Raw genomic sequence first — 27,361 nt, 5'->3', positions numbered from 1 at the left:
CCTTTGTAAGACTCATATGCATTAAGATTAGTTTCCAAAGTAGATGCAATGCCATAGACGTCTGCTCATTTGTGCACTTCTTAAACTGGGAGTTAAGTTGAACACGGGGCTTTGAGCCCCGCCGGAGTGGAATGTGAAAACTGCCCTCTCGCCTTCAAGCATCTAAATAATGACAACTAATGCGCTTTTATGCGGGTAAGCCACTTAAAATGTCTCTCACTCCCATCACTAAGGTTTAACCTTTAAAAGACGTAAAGTCTTTTTAAAGAACAAAACTATTTGAAATTATTAGAGAAATCTACAAAGCTACCACACGTGTTCAGCAGCTTCTATTTTATTAACTTCTTAAAATTGCTTATTGGTCATTGGTTATAATGCACAAAATGCACAGTAAGCTTATAATTTCTATTGGACATTGATGGAGCCCACTTAAAAGTACTTGTATCGCAACAAGCGCCCCTGTCTGTCAAACCCATCCAGTCATACGCTGTCCAATCAGGTTGTCCCTTTTTCCTTTTTTCTTTTTTTAACCACACTTTTGGGGCCTATCACGCCGGGCCCTCAAGCTCTCACTTCTCCAGCTGAGGGGAGGGGATACGACCTTATTTGGGATTTATGACCTTATATGGAGCGCCGCCAGTGGAGGGCAGCCGTAGGAGGCAGCCTTGCCAGTGACACTTTGCCGAAATTGTAGCTTTGACTCTCAGACAGTCGAAGGGTAAAGCGATAGTACAGTCGAGCGGCAAAGCTTGTTCAGCGAGGTGTTTCTGTTTAGACTCTTCCACACTGACGATCATCCAGAAGACACTGGAGATATTTCGCCCGTGTAGTTGGTAAATAAATGTCAGAGCGCCCACTGACGTCGCTTTCCAAATCGTCACCTCGGCGCGCAAGAAAAAGAGGAACAAGGATTGCGTGCTCCCCGGGACTTGCGCTCCATGGGCTGCGTTATCCAGAAGCTTGCTGGGACTAAATACATCGAATGATATGAGCATGTAGTCAGTGTTAATTCTGCTTTGCATTCAATTTAGACGTAGTGTTGAGCTTGTGGCTGAAGAAAGGCGCATGAGGCAACACGTTTTCTTCTATATTCAGTTTCATTTGTCCAACTTTAAATTCTAGAGGCAAGCAAATAATCAGACGGCTTTTAATTTTGACAGCAGAGACTCTGACTTACTGGACTGACTTTCCCGAGAGGTTACGCTCTGAAGAACAACGTGTTTATGGATATCTGCGCAGCAAGGAACATCGGGAGTTGTAGGCTTTGCACTTCTGAGTCGATCATGTTGATACCTTGCTTTTACTGTAAACTTTTATAGATGTTTACAGGAAGATTTCGGCGACAATAAGAAATCACAGTTCTGATACGCTCAGACTGACCTCTGGGGAAAGTGGGACGCGCTTTTTCGCCCTCCCTCGTTTTTTTTCTCCCGAGACGTCAGGACGGATCTGTATCACGCAATCTGACTCTGCTTCTGTGGTTTAAACAAAGACCAAGTGTTTTGGGATAGCATGGCAATGGTAGTAAATCAATGGCCAGAGAACATTTCTGCAGATCCGGGGTCTCAACTCCAGATATGCGGCCAGGAGCCCGGCGGGGCACCTGGAACACCAAACGGTTCTACCCCAGGGAACGACGCGCTTTCCGGGGACAAGATCCCCAACGTGGACTGCATGGTGTGTGGGGACAAGTCCAGTGGGAAGCATTACGGTCAGTTCACCTGCGAGGGATGCAAAAGCTTCTTTAAGCGTTCTGTGAGGCGGAACCTCACTTACACCTGCCGGGGGAACCGAGACTGCCCCATCGACCAGCACCACCGGAACCAGTGTCAGTACTGCCGGCTGAAGAAGTGCCTCAAAGTCGGCATGAGGAGAGAAGGTAAGGCTGGCTGCTCTCTCTCTCTGCGTGTGTGTGTGTGTGTGTGTGTGTGTGTGTGTGTGTGTGTGTGTGTGTGTCGGATGTCAGACTGTATTTGTAACACTGGAGACATTTATTTACAAAACGTATTTATGTGCGTAAAGTTGTGCGCAGTATTCTCAGTTTTTAAAACAAGAGTGCCATTAAGTCTGGAATTCAGTCGTAAAAGATGTAAATGTTTCTCTGGTTTCACTTGTTTCATTACTTCTTAAAAACACATTTGAAACAAGAAAACACGAGTGCAGACGAACCCCTATCAAAAGCAGGCGAAAGAAATCAATAGACAAACCGAAGGCAGTCTTCACTTTGACAGATTTGCTCTGACTGCAAGAAAACAATGCATTCAAACCTAAATTCATGTGACGCTCACACAAAAAGATATGTGTGTAAAAGAGAACCTCGTGCCATCTTTTGTTTTGCATGCACCCTGACTGGTTTACGCGTCTTCACTTTTTAGTTATTATTATAATCAGCATGCTTAGACCTTCTCACACTTCACTTTTTTTTTACTGAATCTGAACCATTCATCCCAGCGCTCTCTGTTCCGTGAAATCCTCCCTTTGTCTCGCAGTTTTAATTATGCTGTTTGCACACCGACACCCCGAGCCGCTATAAGAGGATGCCGCTACATTTGTTGCATTGTGTTGGATTAACAACGGGTCAGTTAGTGCCAAAGAGGAGCGGAGCAAACGTGCTGGAGAAGAGCTTTCCCTTATGTATTGTCATTCAGTAGCGCTGCATCGAATCAGGAGGCATGAGATTGTGCATATTTAAAATAAGAACCAGCATCTCTTCTGGTTGAGTTATAGATTCATTAAAGTAGTTTCTGCATTTTGGAAAGAAAATAAAGAGGAACGGAGTACTTTTAATTTGACCGATCACTATAATGGAAATGTCATATTACTATTACGCACGATGTTACACAAACTGTGCACATAAGCCATATGCGAACAGGTGAGATATGAACAGTTAGGTTTTAATTATACCGAGTGAAAAAGTGGCGTGACTTCAGCGGTCCTCAAGAGACTTTAATGAAGATGTCACACTTCGCCGTTTTTTATTTTCCCTCTCAGAGGACAGAATAAGGTCAGCAGCTGCGTCACCGTGAGCAGTCCTCCAAAGGCACTAGGCAGTGGAAGTTGAAGGACAGACCCCGCCGCCTTTTGCCACAGCCAAAATGTAAATAGCAGACAAAGACGTTGGAAATAACCCGCTCTCCTTAGAGACGAGCTGAGAGGAGATGATCCCTCAAGGGTTAGTGTGATTGAAGTCTGTGCCTCTGGCAGTGTATGTGTGTGTTCACTGTACACACAGTATTACCTCATGTTAAGTACCCGCAAGCCACACCAACTCAGTCATGCTCCATTCCGACTGAATGAACCCGAGGAAATCTCCTGACGCGCCGCTGCGTGGAGAATAGCCAGTCCTTCTGATTCAGTCTGTAAGAAGGAAAATGTTAAAGAGCTGAAAAGACATCAGTGAAAGGGAGTTTTGGTCACAGTTTGCACGAAAATATAGTGAAATAAATACGTTACAAGAAAGCAAAATATTAATAATTTAAGCGTAACATCTTAGAAGGCGTTTATGGGAAATGAACTGTTTTACAGCCATTTTTTTAAGAATATTTCTTGGCGAGGCTGAGACATTAAAATTAAGCATTTTCTCATCATCTGTAGAAATCACAGTTTTTTTTTTTGTCTTTTGGCACAAATAGATTCTTCTAATTCAGTCGGGCAAAAACCAAAAGTTAAAAAAATGTTTCTCATTTAAATAAAACCTGAAAATATCAGCCGACTGAAGAAAGAGTGTGAAAAAAATCACGAAAGGTCTCATTTTGAAGGCAGTCGCTCATTTACTTGTTTATATTGACCATTTCTGCAGTGTTGGTTTTTAGTTGTGTGCAAAAGGCTTAAATGTGGAGTAGGTCAACTTACACTGGATGAGCTCATCTGTTGGTCCATTTGGGGTCAGTTGGATTAATCGCTGTCTTTAAATCCTCTTTGTCGACAGAGTTCTGTTTATCAGCGATCATTTGTCTAGTTAGGACCATATTTGCTAAAGCATATTCATTGTCGGGGAATTTTTTACTGTGATTTTAATGGCAGGACGATTTCCAAATACAGAAGGAAATAGAAGTGAATTAGAGTTTCAGGGGCGTTAAAAACAGCTTAACTGCGTAAACACGATTTTTCATAAACATTAAAAAATAAAAAAAAATCCTGACGTCTAATTTTATTATTCAATCGCGCATTGACCAGCCTAGAAGTTAAAGATGATGGGTGTTAAAGAAAAAGTTTAACGACTTTTAAATCATATGTTCTCTCTCACCGTAGAGAACATATATAAATATTGTTTTCTTCATATTTTTTCAACAGGCTAAAGTTTTCAAACAGATGCACATTTTTAAATCACGATTTACACAAGACATCTGCTAAATTCCAAAGTTTGACGATACTTTTAAAATAAAGCAGCAGATGTGCATGAAGATGTAGTTTGTTGAGCTGATTTGTCATTCTGTTAATTATTTAGAAGCCTTTTCACTTCCCTTCAAATGTGCTCGGTGATAGCATGTAGGTCATATGTGGGTGCAGTTGGCTAGGACATGTTATGCAATTATTATATAACATGGTTCACCGGTTTCATCCACAGATGGAGTATTAGGATATGGGAAGATTATGTTTTTGGATAGCAGAGGAGAGTTGGTGATTAACCTAGTTTGCATCTTCTCGTCATTCCGCCTCATGTAGAAGCAAGAGAATGCATGCTTCAAGTTCATCAATGACAGCGCTTCATGATATTTCTGCTACAATAAATAAATATTGATCTGCCTGAGAAGTCATGCTAAACTTTTTATGAGTGGATTGTGGCAGATTCTGAAATTCTTTGCTTTCAAGTGAGTGGTATTTGTTTCCCAAAGGGGACATTTGACCTCTTTCTGTAGACTGCTGTGTTGAACATAATATCATTTGTTGGAGACTCTTAACCAGGGCACCTTTCAGCAGCATGACAGCAAACATTTCACTGCTGGCTTCAGTAGGAGTCAAGCCCCTAAAACCTTGGCAGCGTTAGTGTCATTGTCTCACCAGGCAGCTACACAGAACCTCCACTTGTTCCTCTGTCAGTGCAGTTTCTAGGATGACTAGGAAGCAGAGAGGCAAAAAGAATCAGCCTGACAGTTCCTTTGAACCAGAGTGAATGTTTTAATTTTGAAACACGCTGCAAGGACGAGCCACTGACTTTAGTGAGGACGGAAAAGACACGTGGGAGTTTACTGCTCTGATTAATTCATTCATACACAGTGATAAGGTCATCTTGTCTCTTGTATGTGTCTTGAATCAGCTGTATGCACGCAACATTTGTGGACACACGCACAGCTTTTGGAGTCTAGTGATAGTAAATAGTCTCAACATCCATTTGTAGCACAAGAATCTGTAATACCCAAACTGAACATGCTCAGTGGGGAGACTGCTGCCTCCTCTGACCCACAAAATGCCAACAGCAGTGAAAAATATAGGTCAACCAAATCTAAAACATTAATAACACACAGGCTGAAGTCAAAGTCCAAAAGTGTGAACCGTCAGGGGCCTCTACGGTGAATAAATACCCTGCTGGAGTGCTAAAGTCTAACACGGTATTAACTAATCCATCCTCCACAGCGAGGAGGCAATTTAACACCAAAACACTGCAGTTTGGCCTAATTTTGGCACTAAAAATCTTTACGTATCCCAGTCGTTTGGCTATCGACAAATTTAAACACTTAACCCCTGTAACTAGACTCATGAGCTAAGTCATTACCAGAGAGCTCTCAGAGGAAAATGACTACCAGTCAAATGGCAAAACCACACAGTTTTCTCCAGGGTTGAAAAATGAAGCAAATGCAAAAGTGCCAAATACTGCAGTTCCTCAGTTAGCCAGTTGAGACCGGTAACAAAAAGAAAGTAATTTCCCATAGATTCCTATTCTACGCCATGAATTTTAGTTGTACAGAGAAAAAAAACACGTCACCCTACTTTTGGGGAACTTGGTGCTCCTTGTTTATATATGTTTAAAAAAATGTTGGGAACTCTATGAAACAGAGGTGGATGTCACGTTTCTGTCATTTGACATTTGTACATCCTGGTACCTTACATCTCCCTTCATAAAATCTTGATTCTGATTCTGCGATCCTCTCGTACCTGCTGTCACTCTCATCCAGTTTCCTGTCCTCACAGAGGGAGTGACCCTTACTGTCCAATCAAATTCTTTCCTGTTCCTTTCCTCATTTCCTGCAACTTTTTACATGCTCATTTTAGTGCATGATTTGATCGCTTACACATCCCATCACGTCCCAATCCCTGCTCCAACACACTTGATTCAAATAACCAACTGGGTATTATGTGCTACAGCTGTCTAAATCCGGTGTTTTGCAGTACTGAAACACCTAAAAACCTAAAACAAGCTGTCCCGAGGACCAAAATATAGAACCACTGCTTTACTATTATTGCCCAAAGAAAACTGTCCTAACTAACTAAAAATACTTCTTCACATTTTCTTGAACTTGCATGTGTTTTTTAAAATATGCTTAGCTCAAGTTAAACATACAAAAAAAAGAAAAGATTTTGTTCTTAGCAGTCGCTAGCATTCTGTCACATGCACATTTGACTCCTGAAATAATTGCTCCACCCCAATGTCAAAGGTCAAACCGTCTCCTACTCATCATTTTACTGAACACTAAAGTGTTTTGTGTCACAAAATAAATAAATACACGGGGATAGTGTAATCACCAAAAATTTGGTTTGCTGCCTCAGGGCAACACCATGGCATAGAAGGTTATAAAGTCCAGGTTATGAAGCGCCTTGAGGCGACTTTTGTTGTGATTTGGCGCTATATAAATAAAATTGAATTGAATTGAATTGAAATTGAATTGAATTCAAAGCAGAAAAAGGATGTTTACAGCTGTTTTTCGGTACTATAGCTAATTTCCCCTCTCAGAAATATTGTAAGGGGATATTTTTTAATAGCTCACCCTTTTAAACTCCAGTTAAGTTTGAATATTAGGAGTGCGTCTGATTTGACTGATGGTTGAGTGACGACATATGCAGATGCCTGTCATGGTTCGACTGCTAATTTGAGTCGCCTCTCTACTGTGTGTGAGTCATTTCTCTACTTGGTGCCTTTTGAAGCATTTTTAATGCAATGAACTCATATGACTGCTGTGTAGTAATTATATTAAAAGCTTAAGGATAAATCCGTGTTCCACTTTTGGTGAGTGGAACACAGATTCTAGGATTTTCTTTAAAATCTAATGTGGTCCTGACCAAAATCTGAGTGTTAAGGCTTCAAAAGTTAGCTTCATAAACCAATGGGTGATGCACGGCGGCTACATTCTAGTGATGGGTCGGTCGCGAACGAAATGGCTCTTAGAGCCGGGTCTTTGACGTGAACGACGCGAGCCGGCTCCTTATCGCAAGCTGTGGTTTTTTTTTTTTCTTTCTCTCACCCTCTCTCTCGCAATTATTTCCGCTTCACTCAGCATGAGCCTTGTGCTTTACGCTGGGAAGAGGGGGGAGGGGCGGTAGTTACACTCAGTGCACAGGAACAGAGCGGGAGGGAGAGAGAGAGAAAGCGAGCCAGGGACACAACTCAATGAGGTCATCCACAACTATTTTCAGTTGCAGATGATAAAGGATTCAGAAAGTTTATTCATGCAGGTCCATATGACAGAGAATATGCATCTTCTTTTTGTTTTCATATTTTAATTTATATTTAATTGTGTTGTGGTTTGCAGTGTTTTGTGTTGTTTCACTTTAAATTTGTAAAAGGAAAAAGCTGAAAATTTAAATAGTTAAAAGTTGAAATGTGAATAGTTGTTTTTGTATTATATGATTTATTTATTACATTTTATGTGGAGTGAATAAATAAAAGTATATTTACGGTGGCCCCTACAGACAAAGCACATACAAACTTCAAATCACGTACGAACCCTGATAGCATGTACAAACTCCAAAAACGTAAAAACTCAGAAGCACATAAAAACTCAAAACACGTACAAAAGACAACAGAAGTGCTCCAGGATGCTAGGGGCAGTGTTGACTTTTGTTACCTAGTGGCTACACAAGCCAGCAAGTACCAACGACCGGATTTGGTGTGTGGTAATAACAGGTAAATGAACTTTTTTAAATTATTTGACTATATATGAATGCTTGTGTATAAATACACAAACAATACACATATGCTTTCAATTGTGTAATTTAAGTGATCTAGGTAGCTCTGTTTTGGAAGTTCAGAGCTACCTATACTTGCTAGAAATGCTAGAATGTTTTGGAGTTTGTACACAGCAAAATCTCCAGTGTTAAATTAACACTGTCTATATGGGTCCACACCTCTGAGTGTTAAATACAACACTGTTGAGTGTTAAATTAACACTTTTGACAGTGTTATATGTTTAAAAGTAACCTAGTCAGTTTTGAAGATTAACAATGGCTAACACTGAGCAGTGCTGATTTTCTAACACTGGAATATTTCTAACATTTTGAGTTATTTTCCAGTGTTAGAAAATCAGCACTGCTCAGTGTTAGCCATTGTTAATCTTCAAAACTGACTAGGTTACTTTTAAACATATAACACTGTCAAAAGTGTTAATTTAACACTCAACAGTGTTGTATTTAACACTCAGAGGTGTGGACCCATATAGACAGTGTTAATTTAACACTGGAGATTTTGCTGTGTACGTGTTTTGTCTCTAGGGGCCACCGCATATATTTATATATAAACATATATAAATAAAACCACTTTTTTTTTACATTAGTAATTCCTTTTGTGCATAATTTTATATTATTGTTAATAATAAATTAATTAAAGCAACAAAACAACCTGAAGAGCCGGTTCGGAGCCGAAAGAGCCGGCTCTTTTTAGTGAGCCGAACCGAAAGAGCCGGTTCTCTAAAAAGAGACGGAAATCCCATCACTACTACATTCATATTTTATAGACAGTTTATGAGCAAAATATATTATAAGGTGTTACAATTGTGCGTATAGTATTATCTCCAGTGCTAAGGCGTTGTATTGCTGTGCACTACTGATGGAAAGGTATTCGTATGCCATTTCTTGCTCATCCCACAGAATCACCAATGCAACAACAGCAAACGTAATGTGACCTTTCTGGTCCATTCACTCAGTCACTCCAGCAAACTGACTCTGAACTGTTTTGCTTGCAACTGAAGTAGCTCAACCTGTTTTCATGTGTCACTCAGGTCACTAGTACTATTGCACAGTTGAGAAAGAGTCATTAAATATGTCAGTCTGTGCGATGTGAACACCCCAACAGCCTTCTCCTTTAATCTGCCACACATGTGTTCCCTAACATAGCACTACTGGGAAGCCAATAACATTTATATTTTAGGGGCTTAGCCGATGATCTTATTCATGCCCGCTGGGTAGAAGTGTAGTAGAAGTATTTATAGCCGTACCAATAAAAGTTGGAGATGAAGCTCTAATGCGCCATAAACAAATGCACCTTTACATGATAATAATTCAAGAGGGACATCTTAGTCCTGCTGTGGCTTGCTGTGTGGTAAATAAAGTCAAGAGGAGGGGCGTGTGGAAGTGTAAATAAGTGTAACATGAATCAGACCCACTGGGCTGAATTCACTTTGCTAATTAATTTAGGAACTGCCTCATCAAAGTCTGAGAGAAAGAATGAGGCAACCTCGGCGATGCAGCAAAGCTACCAAACTTCCTCACGCAAAGCTCCTCTCATCCCTCCACGTCTCTTGTCTCTCTCTGTCTGTGTCACCTCACTTCTCTGCCGCTCCTGCACTGCCTCCGGTTTTTCTGCACTCCCGTTCTGTTGTGTCTCTCACGTTCGCTGCATACCTCAGCTCCTTCATGATGTTTGACAGACAACTGGGGACACAGCCAGTCCTCCTACAGCGTGCAGGTGGTTTGTTCTCAAAACATTTCTCTTAAGATGGAACCCAAAAAAAGGGTAGTGAAGTTGAGTGAAGAAATACTATTATCGACCAACTTTTCATTTGTCTACATTTTATTTCTCTCTGAAGTGTTGCATTCATTTATATACAGCTTTGTAAAACCAAACAGTGAAGTGCAGGAGGCTTAAGATCGCTTTCAAGTGTTGCAGTCAGCCATGACTGCACTGCAGGGTACAGACACCTGCATTTAGTTTGCATACTACCCTGGCAATTAGTAACTGATATTTTTACAACCTGAGCCAGCTTAAACGTGTTGCAATCCCGAGACTAACATATCTATTTCACGAGGAAGGAACAGGCCTCCTAACACGTGCATTTTGATAGTGAATATTGGATTGGTGAGGATCAGTGACATGAGTGCTGCAGTTTCTTCGAAGATCAACAATACGATTTTGGAAGCCTCGTCCCCGAGAGAGAGGGAGGGGGCATGGAAATGAAAAAAAAAAAAGGTGTGTACAACAGGTAGGCATTTATAGACGCATGGCAGGAAGGCTTGTGTTTGAGGCGTGGTCCTGCTCCTGAACCTTAGATAAAGTTACTTCCAGCTTATGGAATTTAGCAACGTTAGCATTCATGTTTGTTTCTTATGAATAAAAGTCTCTCCTTTTAACTCTGCCCTTCACCAGCTCCTGAGAGTAAAATCTGTCTTTAACTACCAAATGCTCCACTGTATTTCTTTGCTGTCTGCTAACTTTTTCATGCCTGACAGGGTGCATGCACTGTTATCAAAGGTTAACATCATTATGTATACAAAATGGAAGATAGAGGAGTACAAGCAAACCAAAATAGTAAAGCTGTGGGCTGACACATTAAAACAACGACCCGTAAAAGTCACACAGCTCATCGGAGCTGAGGGAAGCTGCTCTTTAGGTCCAATAAATGTAAATAGGTTCACTGACAGCTGTGAAATCCACTGTTGTTCTAAAATTTTGTGTCACGGTCATTTTAATAAAGAACTGTTCTGTGATTTCCTGAAGTGCTGGATAAAGTGCTTCATGGTGTTTGTGGTAGCTAAAATATTTCTGTGAGATAAACAGAAGGAATAAAAAAAATAAGAGCCTGCTATTGAACAATACCACTCCATGGGCTAGGTGAGTGAACCATGGACCACACAGCACAATATTTGTAGATACCACATAAAGGTCATTCTTTGGAAGAATTAGCACAAAACCCCGAGCTACAGTGTAATCATTATAGAAATAGCTGACTCAAGTTTTTCTTAAAAAATATGAAAAAAAAAAAAAAGCCAAAAGATTAATAGCAGTGCTTACAAGCTCCAAGACTGAGAACTGAGAATGAATTCCACATGAAAGTTGAAAAAACCCCCTGTCTTCGCTTCACTGACCTCAGGTCAAATTTGGGCGAAAAAAATAAAACATTCCTTTTTCTGCTCGGTCACACATGTTCATGTGCTGAAGCATATAAAATCCTTATTTTAAACTGCCCAGATGCATTTCTGTCAGATGAGATTTGGCGTCACAGCTAAACATTTAATTATTTCTTTTTTTTTTAACTTTGCTTTAATTGCAGGAGTTTCGAACGCCTCACGGACACAAACACACACGTGACCTCTCTCTGTGACATGACTCAGGGACGCAGTTTCATTTTGGGAAACGTGTTTATTGTTTGCTTGCCAGTGGAAGTTTTGGAAATGGAAAAGCTACTTATTAAATGCAGCTATTAGACTGAGACAAATCTATAATGCGTCTGTGTTGCCCCGGCACTGTGACCTTTTAGTCCAAATGTTGATAGGCCTTAATTGTATTTAGCTGCTGTAATTCCACTAACAGTCTGACCCAGAGGCTAATCCAGGGCAGCCAGGCAGCGAACTGTGCTCTCTGCCAGCTGCCATTTGCTGAAGTGGCATTTTGAAAGTCGCAGCTGAAATGTCCCATGGTACCTCTGTTTGCATGCACTTTCCTCCTCTCCCTCATTCTTTTGCCCTCATTTCATGGCCTACCTACACAGGATGCTGTTTTGTTTGGGGTTTTAGGCATGTATTTGCCTTTTTAACTGCTTTCTCTGCCCTCAATTTGCTTTCAGATTAATTTTATTTAAGAGAAAAAAACAAAAAGTGTTTATCTTTTTAAAGTTACTATCTGACAAGCTCAGTCAATTGCATTAAGGCCAAGCACAGTCCACCAATTAAAAAGCCGGAAACGGATTATGGCACAAACTCAAATCTGACCTTATACTCCCATCCCCCTTTTAATTCTCTGTTTCCTTTTTTTTTTTGTCCCCGGGCATCTGTTTCTATCTAATGTCATTTCTGTCTCTTTTGCTCTCCCTTGGCCCATCTCCGTGTAAATATATCACATCTCTTTGTCTCTGCACTGGCCTTTCTACCTCTCCATTTCTTTGGACCTTACTCCAATCACCCTTCTGCCCTTTCCTTTTTATCTGTTCCAGAGTCTTGTACAGCAGCTGTAGGCGAGTAAAAACAGAGAGCGATGTGTTTTAGTCAGGCGTACTCAAGTGCTCTGCCTCTCAGGCACGAGTGACCCCCACAATGAGGCTTTTGAAAAGTCAAGTGGATCAAGTAGATTCACCAACATCTGCGGGATTAACCACTAATCAATATGAGAACATATCAATAGCTGTGAATTCACAAATAAGGGACATAAGGAGCAGGGGCGGATCTAAAGAAATTTTCTTAGGGTGGCATAGAAATCAAATGGGGTGGCAAAATCGAAGCCCTTTTTTTCATACACTTATGCAGGTGGTTATATATGGTTAAAATAATCCAAATGCAGTAAGCATACACGTTTTTCATATAAATAAAGTCTATAACTTAATTATTGTCTGTAGCCCACATAATTAAACACTTTAGCTACATAAAACATGTGAGTTTTGATGCTATGTACTGTACAGCCTGTGTGATAAATAAATATGTAGCCCAATAAGTATAAAATCCAGAGAGCTACACAACATGGGGCAGTTCATTTACAAATGCAAGTCTAACTTAGGTTTACACTGTTTTTTGTCAGAAAAAAGTCACATTATTACACAAAATGTCAGAAATCTGCAATGTCATGAACAAAAATTGAAACCTAATTTTTTCATGATTTGTTGGATTAATCCACTGAGGTCTGAAATACAACTGGCCATTTTTGACTCCTTTTGAGTTTACGTTTGTATTTCACCCTCAAATTGTTTATTTTTTATTCTTTTCCCTTGCCTTGTTTGGTATCTTTTCAGCTCAACTGAATTTAGTTGTTTTGACTGACATACTGCATCAGTATTACTGACCTGAAATGAAATCACACAAATAACTTCAAATCCTAGTAGTATTTTTTTACTGCAAAAAAAAAAAAAAAATCCACACAGACATGTTGAGTAAATTTTTATAACTTGAAATGCAAATATAAAATGTACATTTTGTAAACATATACAACTATTTATCTAAAAATGCAGCCAATACACCTGCCGTTGTTTTTACATTTTGTATAAGAATTTAAAAATATTACTAAAACTAAAATGAGAGAACAATCAGGTGTCGCAATAAGATGCCCCACAAATGATGTGTGCCAGTAAAAAATAAGTTTGTCCACCAAAAGACAGAACAGCACAGGGATAAACCTGCAGCCCTGACAACAGGAGGTGTATCACTCAGCTGGTTTACTAGTGACAGTGTTTACATTGCAAAAGTGCCTTTGTGACATTCGTTAGTGCCCTCACCGACACACAAAACAAAACAACGACTACACAACACAACAACTACACAACACAACACACTAAGTATGCACTCCACACTAAACGTTGCAAATCTGCCACATCTAAAAACTCTCTCTCTCACTCGCTCTGTCTCATAAACATGGCTTGCTATGGGCTGAACCATTTGTTAATGGTGCAGGGGGGGAACACTATGCAATATATTCAGTTTTAGCATTTATATTCACTGTTGACTGTAATTACGCTCAAACTGTTAATGCTATCTTATTTTAATAAACAACACTGTCATATGCAAAACTGGGGTGACACTTGGGGTGGCAAGGGATCATTTTAGGGTGGCACTTGCCACCCCATGCCACCCTTCTAGATCCGCCCCTGATAAGGAGCAGTGGGGTCTAAAAAAACTGTTTCCTTCAATTTAAATTGTGATGAATTTAATAAATTCCTCTTGGAGTTCAGGCGCACTGTTTTACAATTTACTCGGTGCATAAAGGGGAAAGTCAAAAGTAGTTAAAACCAGGTTGTTCGCAGTAGAAGATTTTTTTTACATGAAACCAGGACAGAGTGACAGATTCAGGTCACAGAAGTGCTCTGACTTAGATATGGACCAAAGCGCCTTTTGAGTCTGTCTCCCTAAAGAAGTTACCAGACAGAGTCTTTTTAAAAGTGCCCTTTTTGGGATCTGCTACAGCATTTTTATACTATAAGCTAAATAAAGGATGCATGTCACCTGCTGTTTTGTAAAAGGCCATTGTGTTTTATTTTATTTTATCCTATTTTTTATGCTGCAAAAGACACGAAAACCATCAAGAGGTCCAAATTCAGTGCTTAGAATTAGCTGTAGTAAAGGTTAGCTACCAGCAGCAGCTGCCTGTGTTGGCAACTGCCAGTCAGTTAATGCATACATTTAAGCCTTTAGAAAATGTATACAGTACATTAAAAAAATCACCTACTGTGCATTGGAATGAAGGAGGAAGTTAGCCACATGTTAGTTTCATCTCTGAAGTTCATTATAGGATTCTGTGGGGTTGACTCACTTAACCCCATGTGGTCACTGGAGAAAGTGCAGTTTTTAGCATTTCTTTTTAGCCTTTTTAGCTGTATTTGGCTTTTAGAGAAAGCAACTTTATTCACCTTAATTTAACACAGTTCTTGGTGAACAAATTAGGAAGTCAGCTGATGTTTTCACAGAGAAAAAGTTTGCAAAAGACAAGTTCAGGAAAGCCTCCCAGTAAACTGCAAATATGAACATATTTCTCAGATCCATTCTCCTTTACCATCATCAGAGTCACCCTTTAACCATGTTGTTATTGATTCAATCGCAAAGTTAAAGATTTCATAATCTTTGAGAAGTACATATTCCAACCTGAACCCCAATGTTTCCTGTGTCTCTCTAAGATGTCTCTGTGCAAAAACCTCACTGTCAGATTTATATACATACATATATACACAGATATATTTTTCATTAAGGGATTTTGAATGGTTTTAAAAAGGCAAATAAAAAAATCTTTGTGTAAGGAGGAGTTATAAGCAACATTTTCTCTAATCTGGAAAATCATTCACAAGCCTGTATTACAATAAAATGTCTGACTGAAAGGATCAGCAGTGTATGATTTAGCAGTCTTTCACTTCACACTTAAAGCACCTCAGAGTGACAAAAAACATATTTGGCCAGGTAATCTCTGTGGAAATTGCAACGACTTGCTCTCGGAGCACTTTCACTCCTGCTGCTCAGAGTGCAGTTTTATTTTCCCTTGTTTGTGAAATCCTGCAAAGACAGATGCATGTGGCTAATCTGACAGCCATCTTTTGCAAAGCGAGACAGGAGCCGCTGGAGTGCAAGCGACGAGGAATGTCCCGTTGTGCAACATTGTCTTTGAGACAGGCAAAACCTCTTCATAGCTCAGCAAAGTGAGACTGCGCTGTTTGCCAGAAGAGATCACATTCTTTTTTCGGGCACACAGGTTGACACAAGTTCACAAGGAAAACGAGTACTTTGAGGTCAACACCTTTTGTGCAGAGGTATTTTTTTCTGTTAAAAGGACAGGCTAGAATTAAAGGCATTTTTATAACTTATGAGTGATTTGACCTCTCGTTTTTCAGACGTGCCATGGTGCGTTCAATTGGCACAGCTGCTGTGTGTGAGGTGACAGGTGATGGAGAGTTAAAAAGCATTTTCCAAGCCCTTCCGCCTCCCTTTTCTTTCACCCCCTCCCTCCACCTGTCTCTTTATGTAAACCACAGCTTTCTATCTGAAGCCCCATCTCGGGCTATATTCAAGCACATTGAACTCTGCACCTTCTCTCTCTTTCCATCGCTCCACTCTTCCCCAGACCTCGCATCGCCCCCATCTCCCTTTTCTCAACTTATCACCTTCCACTCACTCTTTCTCCTCCTTATCTCACCATTTCAGCCTTTTGCCTCATTTTTTCAACCCCTCTTTGCATTTTCATTGCGTCTCTCCTCTCGCTTGCCTTTCTCGCTGGCTCTGTGTAACTGTAGATGGAGTTATTAGTCAGACAGTGGATGACTGAACAGGTGTTTTCCAAATGGGCCTTTGAGCACTCGCCGCATCATCATTGCTCCACACCAGAGGGGGGTGGGGGTGGAGGTTAGGGCTTTGTGTGTATGTGTGTGTGCAAGAGCTTGGCCTCTGCGTGCCCCTTTCACCTCAGGCTGGGCCATTTGCCAGTGCAGGGACTGAGGGCGGGGGTGTTACCGTACGTATCCATGAGTGTGTATGCATGTGTGGGTGCATAACATATGTAGGTGTGAAGAAGTGTTATATTTTTACCAGCTGCTGCTTGTCGTTACTCATTGAGGCACAACAGCACTGTAGAATAGCCTTGGCCTGGCCACTTTCCATCCCTTCGCTGAAAAGACGAGCGCTGACACTTTTAGGGGTACGAGAAATGTTGTGTTGCTACACTTTTCAACCCTTAACCCCCATCCTGCCCCCCCGATCACCCGGCACATTTGACATGCTCAATTTGCTTCTTTCTTCTCTGTCTTCGTCGCGTCTCCCTTCTGTTACTCCTGCAGGTTTTTAGGACCCTGACCGTGCAGCGCCCCTTTGGATGTAGTAATTCTGTAAACTACTATAACAAGCTTGCTAAATGATAAAAGTTTCATAACAAACTGATGGAAGATTGCAAAAAACACAGTTCTTGGCCTGTCTTCCAGAAACATGCAGCGGCCTGCTTCCAGAGGAAACAGTGGATCTGGAACACAGATATGAGTTTATATTAGTGTGCTCCAGTCCCATTTAGTCCTTAATGACTTGTGTAATTAAATAAAAATGCTGAAGCACTGTTAAAAAGTCTCAGGTTCCCCCAGATAAAAGTTCAACTCATCCTCTTCTTTGTTTTCAAACAGCAGTACAACGAGGACGTACATCAAACTCCCAGAGCAGTCCAGGGCAGTACCTGACCAATGGCACCGACCCGTACAACGGCCAACCCTACCTGTCGGGCTTCATCTCTCTGCTGCTTCGCGCTGAGCCGTACCCAACGTCTCGCTACGGGGCTCAGTGCATGCAGGGGAACAACCTCATGGGTATCGAGAACATCTGCGAGCTGGCGGCCAGGCTGCTGTTCAGCGCTGTGGAGTGGGCCAAGAACATCCCCTTCTTTCCCGATCTGCAGCTCATGGATCAGGTGAGTGTGAAGAATGACCAGAGTAGACCAAACCTAATGAGAATGAGACCAGGCCAGGCTAACTGCTTTCTACTGTTTTCAGTCTTTATACTGGGTTAAGTCACACAAACATGAGAGCGGTATCTGTATTTCTTTTCATCTAACTCGCAATAAGAAAATAATTTTATATCTATATATCTATATATCTATATAGATATATATATATAGTTCTACAATGGTAAATTGTTCCTTAATAGATCATGCACAGAGAAATGCCAGAAAACAAAAAAAGTAAAGTAATAACTCATAGTTCAAAACACTATTTTCAAGCTACTGGCTAAAAATTCATAAAATGTCATCCCCACTTACATTTTGAACAGAACTAAGCTAATAAATATTTGAAAAACACATTAATATTTTTATTCCTCTTTTGTTAACCATCATGTCGCAGCACATCTGTTTTGGCACAAACCTCAACTCCCAACATTTGGTTCAGATCGACCTGACATCAATCATGCATATATAGATTTATATCAGCTATAAAGTCTTGGCACAGAGTAATCCCCTGACCTATAAATATTCACATGCACCTCTGACAGACATAGTCATCACAAATATGTCCGCTGTATCCGCACCAAATCATTAACATATCATTAATGTCAAGTTCACATGTCGAATATTTCTGACCTGTAATGTCAGCATGCACTCAGGTGTTTTCTGCAAACCCCACTCTTTTTAGACATGTTATCAAAATCCATGTAGGTTTTCTCTTTTCAATATCAAAGCGCTGATATTGTGTCAAACACTGTCTCAGAGATACACAGCGGGTGCCCTTTGGCATCTGTGTGTGCAGGTCTGTCACTGTTAATTCCACATGTGTAAAGGACCCCTTTGGATCACATTTAAAACTATATGTGTAACTTTTCCAGCATCCAAAGTTAGTGGTGGGAAACATGCAAAGTAGAACTTCAAGTCTAAACCTAACCAGTAAAAAAGAAGTAAAAATAGAAATCCCCAAATGGGACACAAACTCTGTTCTCCTGGCAGACAAACTTGTGACTTACTCCACCGCCCCTTTAACCTCCTACTTTGTGGACTTTGTAGCTTTTGCAAGGAGAACTCTTGACACTCGCCATTCAGTGTTACTGCGGCTGGTGCAGAGGGCACAGATGCTAAAGGACACTCTGTGCTTATCTCGGTTATACCGGCCAAATCTGATAGAGCAGCAGTATTTGATGCCCTAGGATGACAACTTGTTGGGTCACCTCAATAAATTCTAATTATTTTTTTAATGTTTAACCACATCTCCAAACATGTTTCTGTTACATAAGAAAAGTTTAATCCTCTTCTAACTGTCACAGTGCATGCTTTCTCACCCTCTTGTATTCTTTCCAATCTTTTAAAAGTAACAATAAACACCTCATCAGACTAGCTGTCTAATTTCTGACGGGTAGGCGTGTCAGGAATGTTCTGTCATTCCACCGTTTCTGTGTGCTTCCCTATTCTGTAGTGAATGGGTACCTGTTTGAATGAATGAAGCTCTTGTATGTAATTTGCATTAAGTATTGGATAATGTTACCAAATTCATATCATCTCCAGGTGATATGTGGTGGTTTAAATGACCGAATGTTAAATATACCCTGTGTCCTTCTTTGCTCAGGATTAATGTGTATGTGTTGCTCTCTGGTTACATGTCAGTGATGGGTGTAAATGCTGTCTGAAGCCTGCTGAACTCTAACTGGAGGGCACTCAAAGTGCTCAAACTCTGAGCAATTCTCAAAAGGGCTGTCACAGTTTTAGGCTTCAGACACATTTTGCCTTTATTCATTTTATATTTGCAACTAAAAGCAGAAAGGCCAAAGCCAAATTAGTCATCCACATGGGTAATCTGAACGAAAGTAATAATCACCCTATACCGCTTGTTTCTAGGTGGCTCTGCTGCGAATGTCATGGAGCGAACTCTTTGTTCTAAATGCTGCCCAGTGCTCCATGCCGCTTCATGTGGCTCCTCTGTTGGCAGCGGCCGGCCTGCACGCATCACCTATGTCAGCAGAGCGTGTTGTGGCCTTCATGGACCACATCCGAGTCTTCCAAGAGCAGGTGGAGAAGCTGAAGGCCCTGCAGGTCGACACAGCTGAATATTCTTGTCTCAAGTCCATTGTGCTCTTTACATCTGGTGAGTTTAAGTGAAAAAATGGGAAATAAGTAGACTTAAGTAAAGTAATATATGGAAATGGTTTGCACATTCTCTAGAAATGTAAAATCAGCTGGATTACCAAGTTGCCACTATTTCATATCATTGTGTGAGCTTTGAACCGTTGAAAGCACCTCTGATCGTCCTTTAGATCAGCTGAGAGGGTATAAGACCGATGCCATCTGTGTCCTGTGAGTATGTTTTGCTCAGGGAGGAAGGGAGGAATTAGCATCCTGCTAATCTGATTTCTACTGGCACGATAGCATTGTGTTTACTGAACATGTAAGCTTACAGTATCATGTTAACAACATAACCTGAATTAGATGGCCAGTAGCAGGGTTATTACACACATTTAAACACAGCCAAGGCAAACATTTGATCACGATGTTCTTAAGCAGCGAGAAAAACGACCAGTGAAGAGAATAAAACAGCACATAAGGATTCCATTATATTTTTGTCATGACAACATAATAGTGGTGTAGATTAATTTAAATGACAACTATAAATCATTAAAATGCTGTGCAAAGGTGCTACCTATACCTGCTACCCATAGGTGATATAAAAAAAATGCTCAGATTCATCCTAAAAGTTGCAAATACAAGCTTTAAGAAAGAAACAAAAGGTTTGTTAACACAAACCCCTGTACGACATACACCTTGTCTGAGGTGCATTTGAATGGAAACCAGTACTATGGCTGACTGAGAGGTGACCTCTAATGCTGCAGTAGATTGTGTCTCATTGGCTCCATATGTAAATGCTGCTGCTAGTCAGTCATGGTCTCTGCCCTCCATGAATTTGACTGTAATTTGATCACTTTGTCATACTGTAAAAGGCAGCTCTTGACCCCTGTGAGCTGCTCGTGCGTCACTTGAACCTCTTTGTTTTGCTGAACAGAAGAATAAGCTTTCACTACGCACTATAAACTTTGCATTTGTATTTTGAATTCTGTCCATTTGTGGGAACGACTCTTTGAAAAGCAATTTATTTCTTAATTTACAGTAGCAAAAAGAATCTGTTTATATAAAGTTCAAGAAACAACAGATTCGTTATATTGTATTGTTGCATGCCTACTATTTGGACCCAAAAATCCAGTGTTATAAACCCCTTATTATACACAGTACAGTACTCGACAACAAAGAAAATGCCTTTATGCTAGAATAGATTTGTCGGTTTGCATCCAAAGCTTAGAAAAACAGGGCTCTTGAGCCTCACAACCTTACATTATGTGGCAATATGTCCTCCCCACTGAGTGACAGAGAGAATTAAATCAAAATATAATAGTTTTACTTCTTGACAAAACCCCTGGCATCTGCATTGTTTTGATCCTGCTTATACACAAAGCCTGTTGAGGTTTATCCCAGCAGTCACTGGGCTCCAGTGTCAGCCAAAATACTGTCACATCTGGGATATTTCAGAGAGAGATCATGCTTTGTGACCCAGGGGGAAATGGATGGTGAAGAAGCCAACACTGAGATGTCTATCGTCTGTGTTATTTTACTGCTTTTCCCCCCTTTCCCATCTTGCATGGCTTGTCAGATTCACTCTCTGCCTACTGAGCATCTTCACCAAGCTCTCTGTATGTAGGTAGCCAAGGATCCTCCTCTCCCTTCTTTTGCCTGTTTTCATCAGCCATCTCGCCTTCATGATCCCATCTATTATTAAAACCAGTCATCCACCCCTCCTCCCAACGCTCCCCAAACCCTAAACTCCAAGACCAGCACAACCCAAGCCCCAGGACCCCTGCCCCCACCACAGGAGTTGAATTATGTATGGTGCATTTCAGTGAGAAGGAGGATTCGCCATGACCTACATAACCCCTATAGCCCTAAGCATCCCATGTGACCTCCCTATATGCGCAGAAGCACATGTATACACATTAAAAAGCTGCACATCTTGGCAAGACCCTCGAACAGGATATTTTATGTCTTTGTGAAATATTCACACTTTAATGATCAAATCCTGAATTTGATTTAAACATGCACACAGCGTAAATAGACCTGTTAATAAATCTGACACTTGCAGACCTGGTAGGATGACCTAACAAGCTCAGACAAACACCAATTGTCTCCCACCTCCCTCTGAGTCCCCTCCCACCACTCGCCCTGTGAAGCCCAGTCCGATCAAGCTACATCAGAGAGCGGGCATCTCAGTCCTGCCACCCTGATCCTTCACCCCCAATGACCCGGTGAGTGCCCAAGGATCAGACAAAAGAACACGGCACTTGGCGTAGAAGGGCACCCACAGAGCTGTCGCTTCAGCACACGAAGTGGTTTCAGTCACACAGACAGCTTCGCTAATCCTGACCGGGCAGTGACTGCCTTGTCACGAAGGACTCCAAAATGGTCGGGCTGACAAAAACGCAGTCCATCTGCCTCCCGAGTGGATGGAAATACAACCAAAGTGGGAACAATTATTCACCCGGAAGGATGAAAATAGCGGCTGCTAGGTGGGTGGGGAGGGATTGACATGCTTGATTAAAATATGAGGTGAATTAATTATTTTTTTGTGGAACTGAGGCAGGGTTTTACACAGGGGACAGATCAAAGTGTGAGAAGACAAAGGAGACCTGTGATGCAGGGTGACGGGTTAAAACTCACGGGCCAACGCCTTTTAACCGAAAGACTAAGCTTGAGCATAAATAACCCTCATCGAATACCTGCCTTCAATATGTGGGTTCACGCAGGGGGCAGGGTCAAAGAGCACTCCCACTTCTCGTACAGTATGTGGCAGAGTACAGTAGAATGCGTCTTTGTTTTGAGTTCACACATCTCTGACCTGCTTTGCAAAATCCCCTGTGATCTCCGCTCCACACACAGGGTGTGAAAAGCACCGCGTGCTGCGTTACACACTCTTGGTTGTGCGAGACTCTTGCCCAAGGTGGGGGCCGGTGAGACGAGAGGTAGGAGTTGGAAGGCAGAAAGTGTCTCCCCAGCTGAGGAGAAAGTGAACACAGACCACAGGGGTGGAAGTAGATATTCGGTGTGACAACCTTGATTTTGTCAAGTTGTAGCCAGATTTCTCTGAAAGGAAAATGCCCTGTTACATCCTGGTTCTTTCTGGCAATGAATAAGTATTAGGTGAAGACACCACTCTGCCACATACTAAAAGGTTTTGTTAAAATCACAATTGAAGCTTCTTTCACTAAGAACAAACTTCATCCTATACCAAACAGTATTAGCCTAACATAACATTAATCCAGAACATTAGTAACCAAAATATGTTATGAGAAGTCATTTTTCTTATGCAGTTATTCCTCGTCCTGCAATTCTGACTTACGTTTGACACATGACCCGCAGAACACTGGTTATTATTCCATGGCTAACACCTCATTTATCCTTCAACAGAAAATCCACACAGTAAGCTATAATGTAGCCGCAAACCCCTCTGACCCATCAGTCTAACCTAGCAAATGCAAAGCAGCCCACAAACACTCTGATTGGCCTAAAATTAAATGAAAGTCAGTGTGTCACAAAACTCACCTTAATGTCATACAGTCATTCTCACAAAAAGACTAATGCTTAAGTTGGATAAATGCTTATATCAGTTCTAAATCTTCACTTTGTATTCCTTTCTACTAGACGCCATGGGCTTGTCAGACGTCGCCCACGTGGAGAGCATCCAGGAGAAGTCTCAGTGTGCTCTGGAGGAGTATGTAAGAAACCAGTACCCCAGCCAGCCGAACCGCTTTGGACGCCTCCTCCTCCGCCTGCCGTCCCTGCGCATTGTCTCCTCTCCAGTCATCGAACAGCTGTTTTTTGTGCGCCTCGTCGGCAAGACTCCAATTGAGACGCTCCTCCGTGACATGCTGCTCTCAGGCTCCAGCTACAACTGGCCCTACATGCCCACAGTACAGCGAGAGCGACCGATCTCTCTCCACTACAATGAGAATGGGCCCTGAAGTGGAAGGACAGACCAAGGAGAAGCTACGGGGGAAATTACGGTTGAAGGCTGACCTGACTGCTCATCAATCCATCTCTCTTTCCCTTCATTGTCTGCGTTCAACTTCTCAGCTTCCCAAGAAGAAGTATCTCCCTCACCATTCCGCTTTAAACACCGACATTGATACACCATCATCCCAGTTACACAAGCCAGGCTAGCTTTCACTATTGCTAATACAGAGACTTTGTGGCCCGTTGCAGCTCCTCAGCCGAGTCTACATTTGAGATGTGGCGTGAGATGGACAGGTTGGTAGAATGGGTTATTGCGCAGTTCACCAGCAGGTCTGTTGGACTCACTTCAGATGTCATTCTCAAAAACCATGCAAACAATTTCAGCGAGCATTTGCTTCATTTTCGGTGATAAACCTACACATACGGAAACTGTGTGCTAGCATCTGCGTACGAGCATGGAGAATACTGAGCAAGGGCTTTACCAATGGGACAGCCAAGAGCACAAAGCCTGTTGTAAATATACCAATTTTTAAAAAGAGAAAACCAGAAGCCATTAAAAAAAGACAAATGCCAAAATGTCTTGAACTTTTGCAGAGGATGTTTTATTGTGTGTTTGTATTAGCACTGTTTATATGGAGAGAAAACCCATGATTGTGTCCATATGTACAGTATATCATCGATTCATAGACATCTAAGGCATATTAGGGTTCAATTGGGGAAGCTCAGGTTCAGAGGGTGGGCAGACGGGCATGTCAATATCAGAACAAAAAAGACAAACCCAGCAAATTTTACACTTATCAGCAGCCTGTGCCAAAGCTGACAAATCATACGGTTTGGAGTATTTTTGTGATAGTGTTGGCTATTAAAAGAAAAGTTTGGTTTGTCTATAATTTGACTTGTTGTGGGGTCTCAGGGGCGAGAAAGAGTTTGTAATGAATACAAATAAAAGCGTAGGCACTTGCATTGAAAAGTAGTCAGTTTGAATCTGCAGAATCACAGCACTGGTAGATTGTTTCTACCCTTACCCTATTTGACTGAAGTATATTTTTTCTTACTCTAAAGACCCATGGTGTTAACATCGGGGTGGCAAAGCTCATCCTCCTTATTGTTATTACTTTTTTTTTTTTTGTCAGTATTGGACCCTTTAGACAGGGGAGTGGGAGGGTGGTATGGGCTTTTACAAAAGTAGCTGTACTTGCCTTAGAACAAAGATTTTGTCACTGAGCATTTATCTTATGACTGTGCCATAATCTCTCGTTACCTGTTATAACAGGTATTATGTCCTGTCAGGATTGGAAATGAGTTTGCATGAAGTTAAAATGTGATGTGCAACATGTCATTGAAGAGTCATGCACAATCCAAATATTTTAATTGAGTTAATGCAGAATCCTTTCTGCTTTTTCTTATTATACACACACACACACACACACACACACACACACACACACACACACACACACACATATATATATATATAATTTGAATTTGTATATGTACTTCCTGTGAGCCAAAAGCCCGGGCTTCAGACAGCTCAAATCAGAAAGTCTTTTCCTCCTCTTCACTCTGTTTAATCAGTATATTTCTAATATGGTTATCTCAGACAGAGCTCTGGCTGTGAGAACACAAGTCCTACACACCTGCTGTTCAAACCTCTGTTTATGAGGGTCAGCCAATCAAAAGACTAAGGATTAACTGAGCGGCTGCACTGAGGCCCAATATAAGATGAATAAAGATTGCTCTTATTTCCCTTTGCTGGGAGAAGGCACAACTGAACCATTTTGACATCTTTCGCACTTTCTGTTTTTAGACCTCATGCAAGCTCTTTCGATATCCTGGTGATATTGTTGTGTAGGGAAACCCCCTCGATTCATGTCATTTGAGCTTATCGTACCGATACCATAAAGTAATGTATCACTAACCTCTGAAAACCTCAGTCTATGTTACAATATTATCCCCAATGGACTTATGACTGTGACTTAGCTTAGGACTATTTTAAGTTGGTTTTTATTGTTTGACAACTTGTCTTGCATGTCCAGCACGGCACCCTAGTGTCAACCACCAGTGTTGATACTGAAAAAGCCACCTTGGACTGTAGAAAGCTGTTTGTTGGTGAATAAATTGACAGAAAGTTTCTATGAATTGTTTTTATCCCCTCTACTTTTGTTTGGAAATATGGATTATCCGTTAATTAAAATAAAATTGTTTTGTTCACACTAACTTTTCTAATGTCTTTTACTATCATCTTAAAGTAAATGCATAAGAAAAAATGCAAGCCATTCCGCATTAAGCTTTTTTTGTCCCCTGAGCTCTTTAAGTTTGAGGAACACTAGCTCCTAATAATGCAATTTAACAGAAAATCTTACAAAGAAGTAAATATTAAAATATTTTAAACATTTCTTTAATTCCTTTGGGTCCTTTGGTGACCCTTCAGATATCATTTCAATGCAAAAAATAGACTCAGAGGCACAGATTTAATCTGTCATAATTCAGAACATTTTGTTTGTTTGTAATTTTCTAGTTGTCAAGTGAAAAGAAATCTTAATGTGAGTAGACAAAAGCTTTAGAATATATCATAATTATCTTAGCACTGTGGCTCTTAGGTGGAGACCTGCAGAAAATAAATCTTAGCTTATTAGTGATTGGATATTTCTTGCTTAAACCTTACATCTTCATTGTTTCAGGGTAAAATAAGTCACTTGATTGAGCAGATGACCCATGAGCTGTAAAGCTGCAGGTCATTCTGCCTTGTGCATCCATCTCTGCTCTCCAATGCCCCTGCCAAATAGAGGCTGAAAATAGCTTTTATCTATCCATATCTTATCAAAGCAGCAGGACATTACCACTCCTATGAAAAAAAAACAAAGAATTAATTGTTCACATTGTCTATGCATAGACAATGCAACATGGGAAAGCCTTTTATTTGCATGTAATCAACTAGGTTTCACCTGTTTTACAAAGCTGTAAGACCATCATATATCTGCCTCATATAACTGAGCTGACAGAGACTGTCTTAAAGATGGGAAATTGTCAGTTTTATGCATCTGATGTATCTAAACTGACCATTTTAATGTTTGATCTTACTTAACTGATTTTTTGGCGCTAAAAGCAACAAGAAGATGAATACCAAATAATCAATTATGCTAGTAAGCCTGACATAATTACCTGCTAATTAGTGCTAAGAACAAAATAATAAAATCCTAGAATTTCACCAAAGCAGAAGAGCGAGGTTATTAGATGGGTTGCTGTACAGGTAAGTGTGCAGCGAGTCATTATTTGTTAAAAACTCAGCTAAGAAGTCCAGGACCAATTAGCACAGGTAAAGCCATCAGAGAGCTACCAGCTTCAATCACCTGTCAGTCAAATCAGTCAAACCTTTGGTAAAGCAACTTTTATAAAACATAAAATATTTTAAGCACACAAAGATTTAATTCACCAGTTGTTATGAAATGTACACTAGAAAGAAAATTTATTTCTGATGTAACAGAATGAGCATTTCAACATGGGAGTCCATGAAAAGAACCTCTTTTTAAGCCATCTGCTAGCAGACATTTGAGTCAACTTCAGGTTTTGGAATTTCCAGGTGGTTTCATTTTTTTCATAAACAGATGAACTGATGCTTTAAAAGCTTGGGGTCTGTTCTTTATTTTATTTATAATGCTTGGCCCATGTCTTGTACAATCCAGACACAAATGGTAATCTTTTGATTCTAATACATCCATATGCTGACTTTGCAATATATCCTACCATAGCAAAAGATCAGATGTTTAAGTTTTGACAACACACACAAATAAAACATTATCTGTCACCTCAAAGAATTTAGGGTAAATCCATTAACTGGTCAATTATACATAAAATACTTTGATTCAAGGAGGGAAAGAGACACCAATCAATACTGTGGATCAATCAGTGATTTTAAAATAAATAGGGGATTTTGTGTGCTTGCGTTAGGAAGCAGCTCAAATGTTGATAGAGGCCTGGTTGATGCATGACAGAAAGTAAACAAAAACTGTGACCCAGAGCACACATGGTCTTTGACCTTTGGGTTCAAGGTGTGTCACCAGGTGTATGCACGTGTGTGGCTGC

At 40.7% G+C, this 27,361-nt stretch overlaps 1 protein-coding gene across 1 annotated transcript; it reads left to right on the top strand.

Moving 5' to 3' along the window:
• Positions 1 to 656: 656 nt before the first annotated feature.
• On the top strand, positions 657 to 25,495 carry nr2f5 (nuclear receptor subfamily 2, group F, member 5). Its single transcript, XM_005923680.3, has 4 exons — positions 657 to 1,879; positions 16,935 to 17,215; positions 19,124 to 19,370; positions 22,967 to 25,495. Exons 1-4 carry the CDS (start codon positions 1,513 to 1,515, stop codon positions 23,284 to 23,286), a joined length of 1,215 nt encoding a protein of 404 aa, XP_005923742.1. The 5' UTR covers positions 657 to 1,512; the 3' UTR covers positions 23,287 to 25,495.
• The last annotated feature ends 1,866 nt before the right edge of the window (positions 25,496 to 27,361 follow it).

Source organism: Haplochromis burtoni, unplaced genomic scaffold (genome assembly GCF_018398535.1).
Source record: "Haplochromis burtoni strain Fernald_Lab_line unplaced genomic scaffold, NCSU_Asbu1 Contig_64, whole genome shotgun sequence".
Taxonomy (NCBI): Eukaryota; Metazoa; Chordata; class Actinopteri; order Cichliformes; family Cichlidae; genus Haplochromis; species Haplochromis burtoni.
This window is presented reverse-complemented; position numbering and strand designations above follow the sequence as displayed.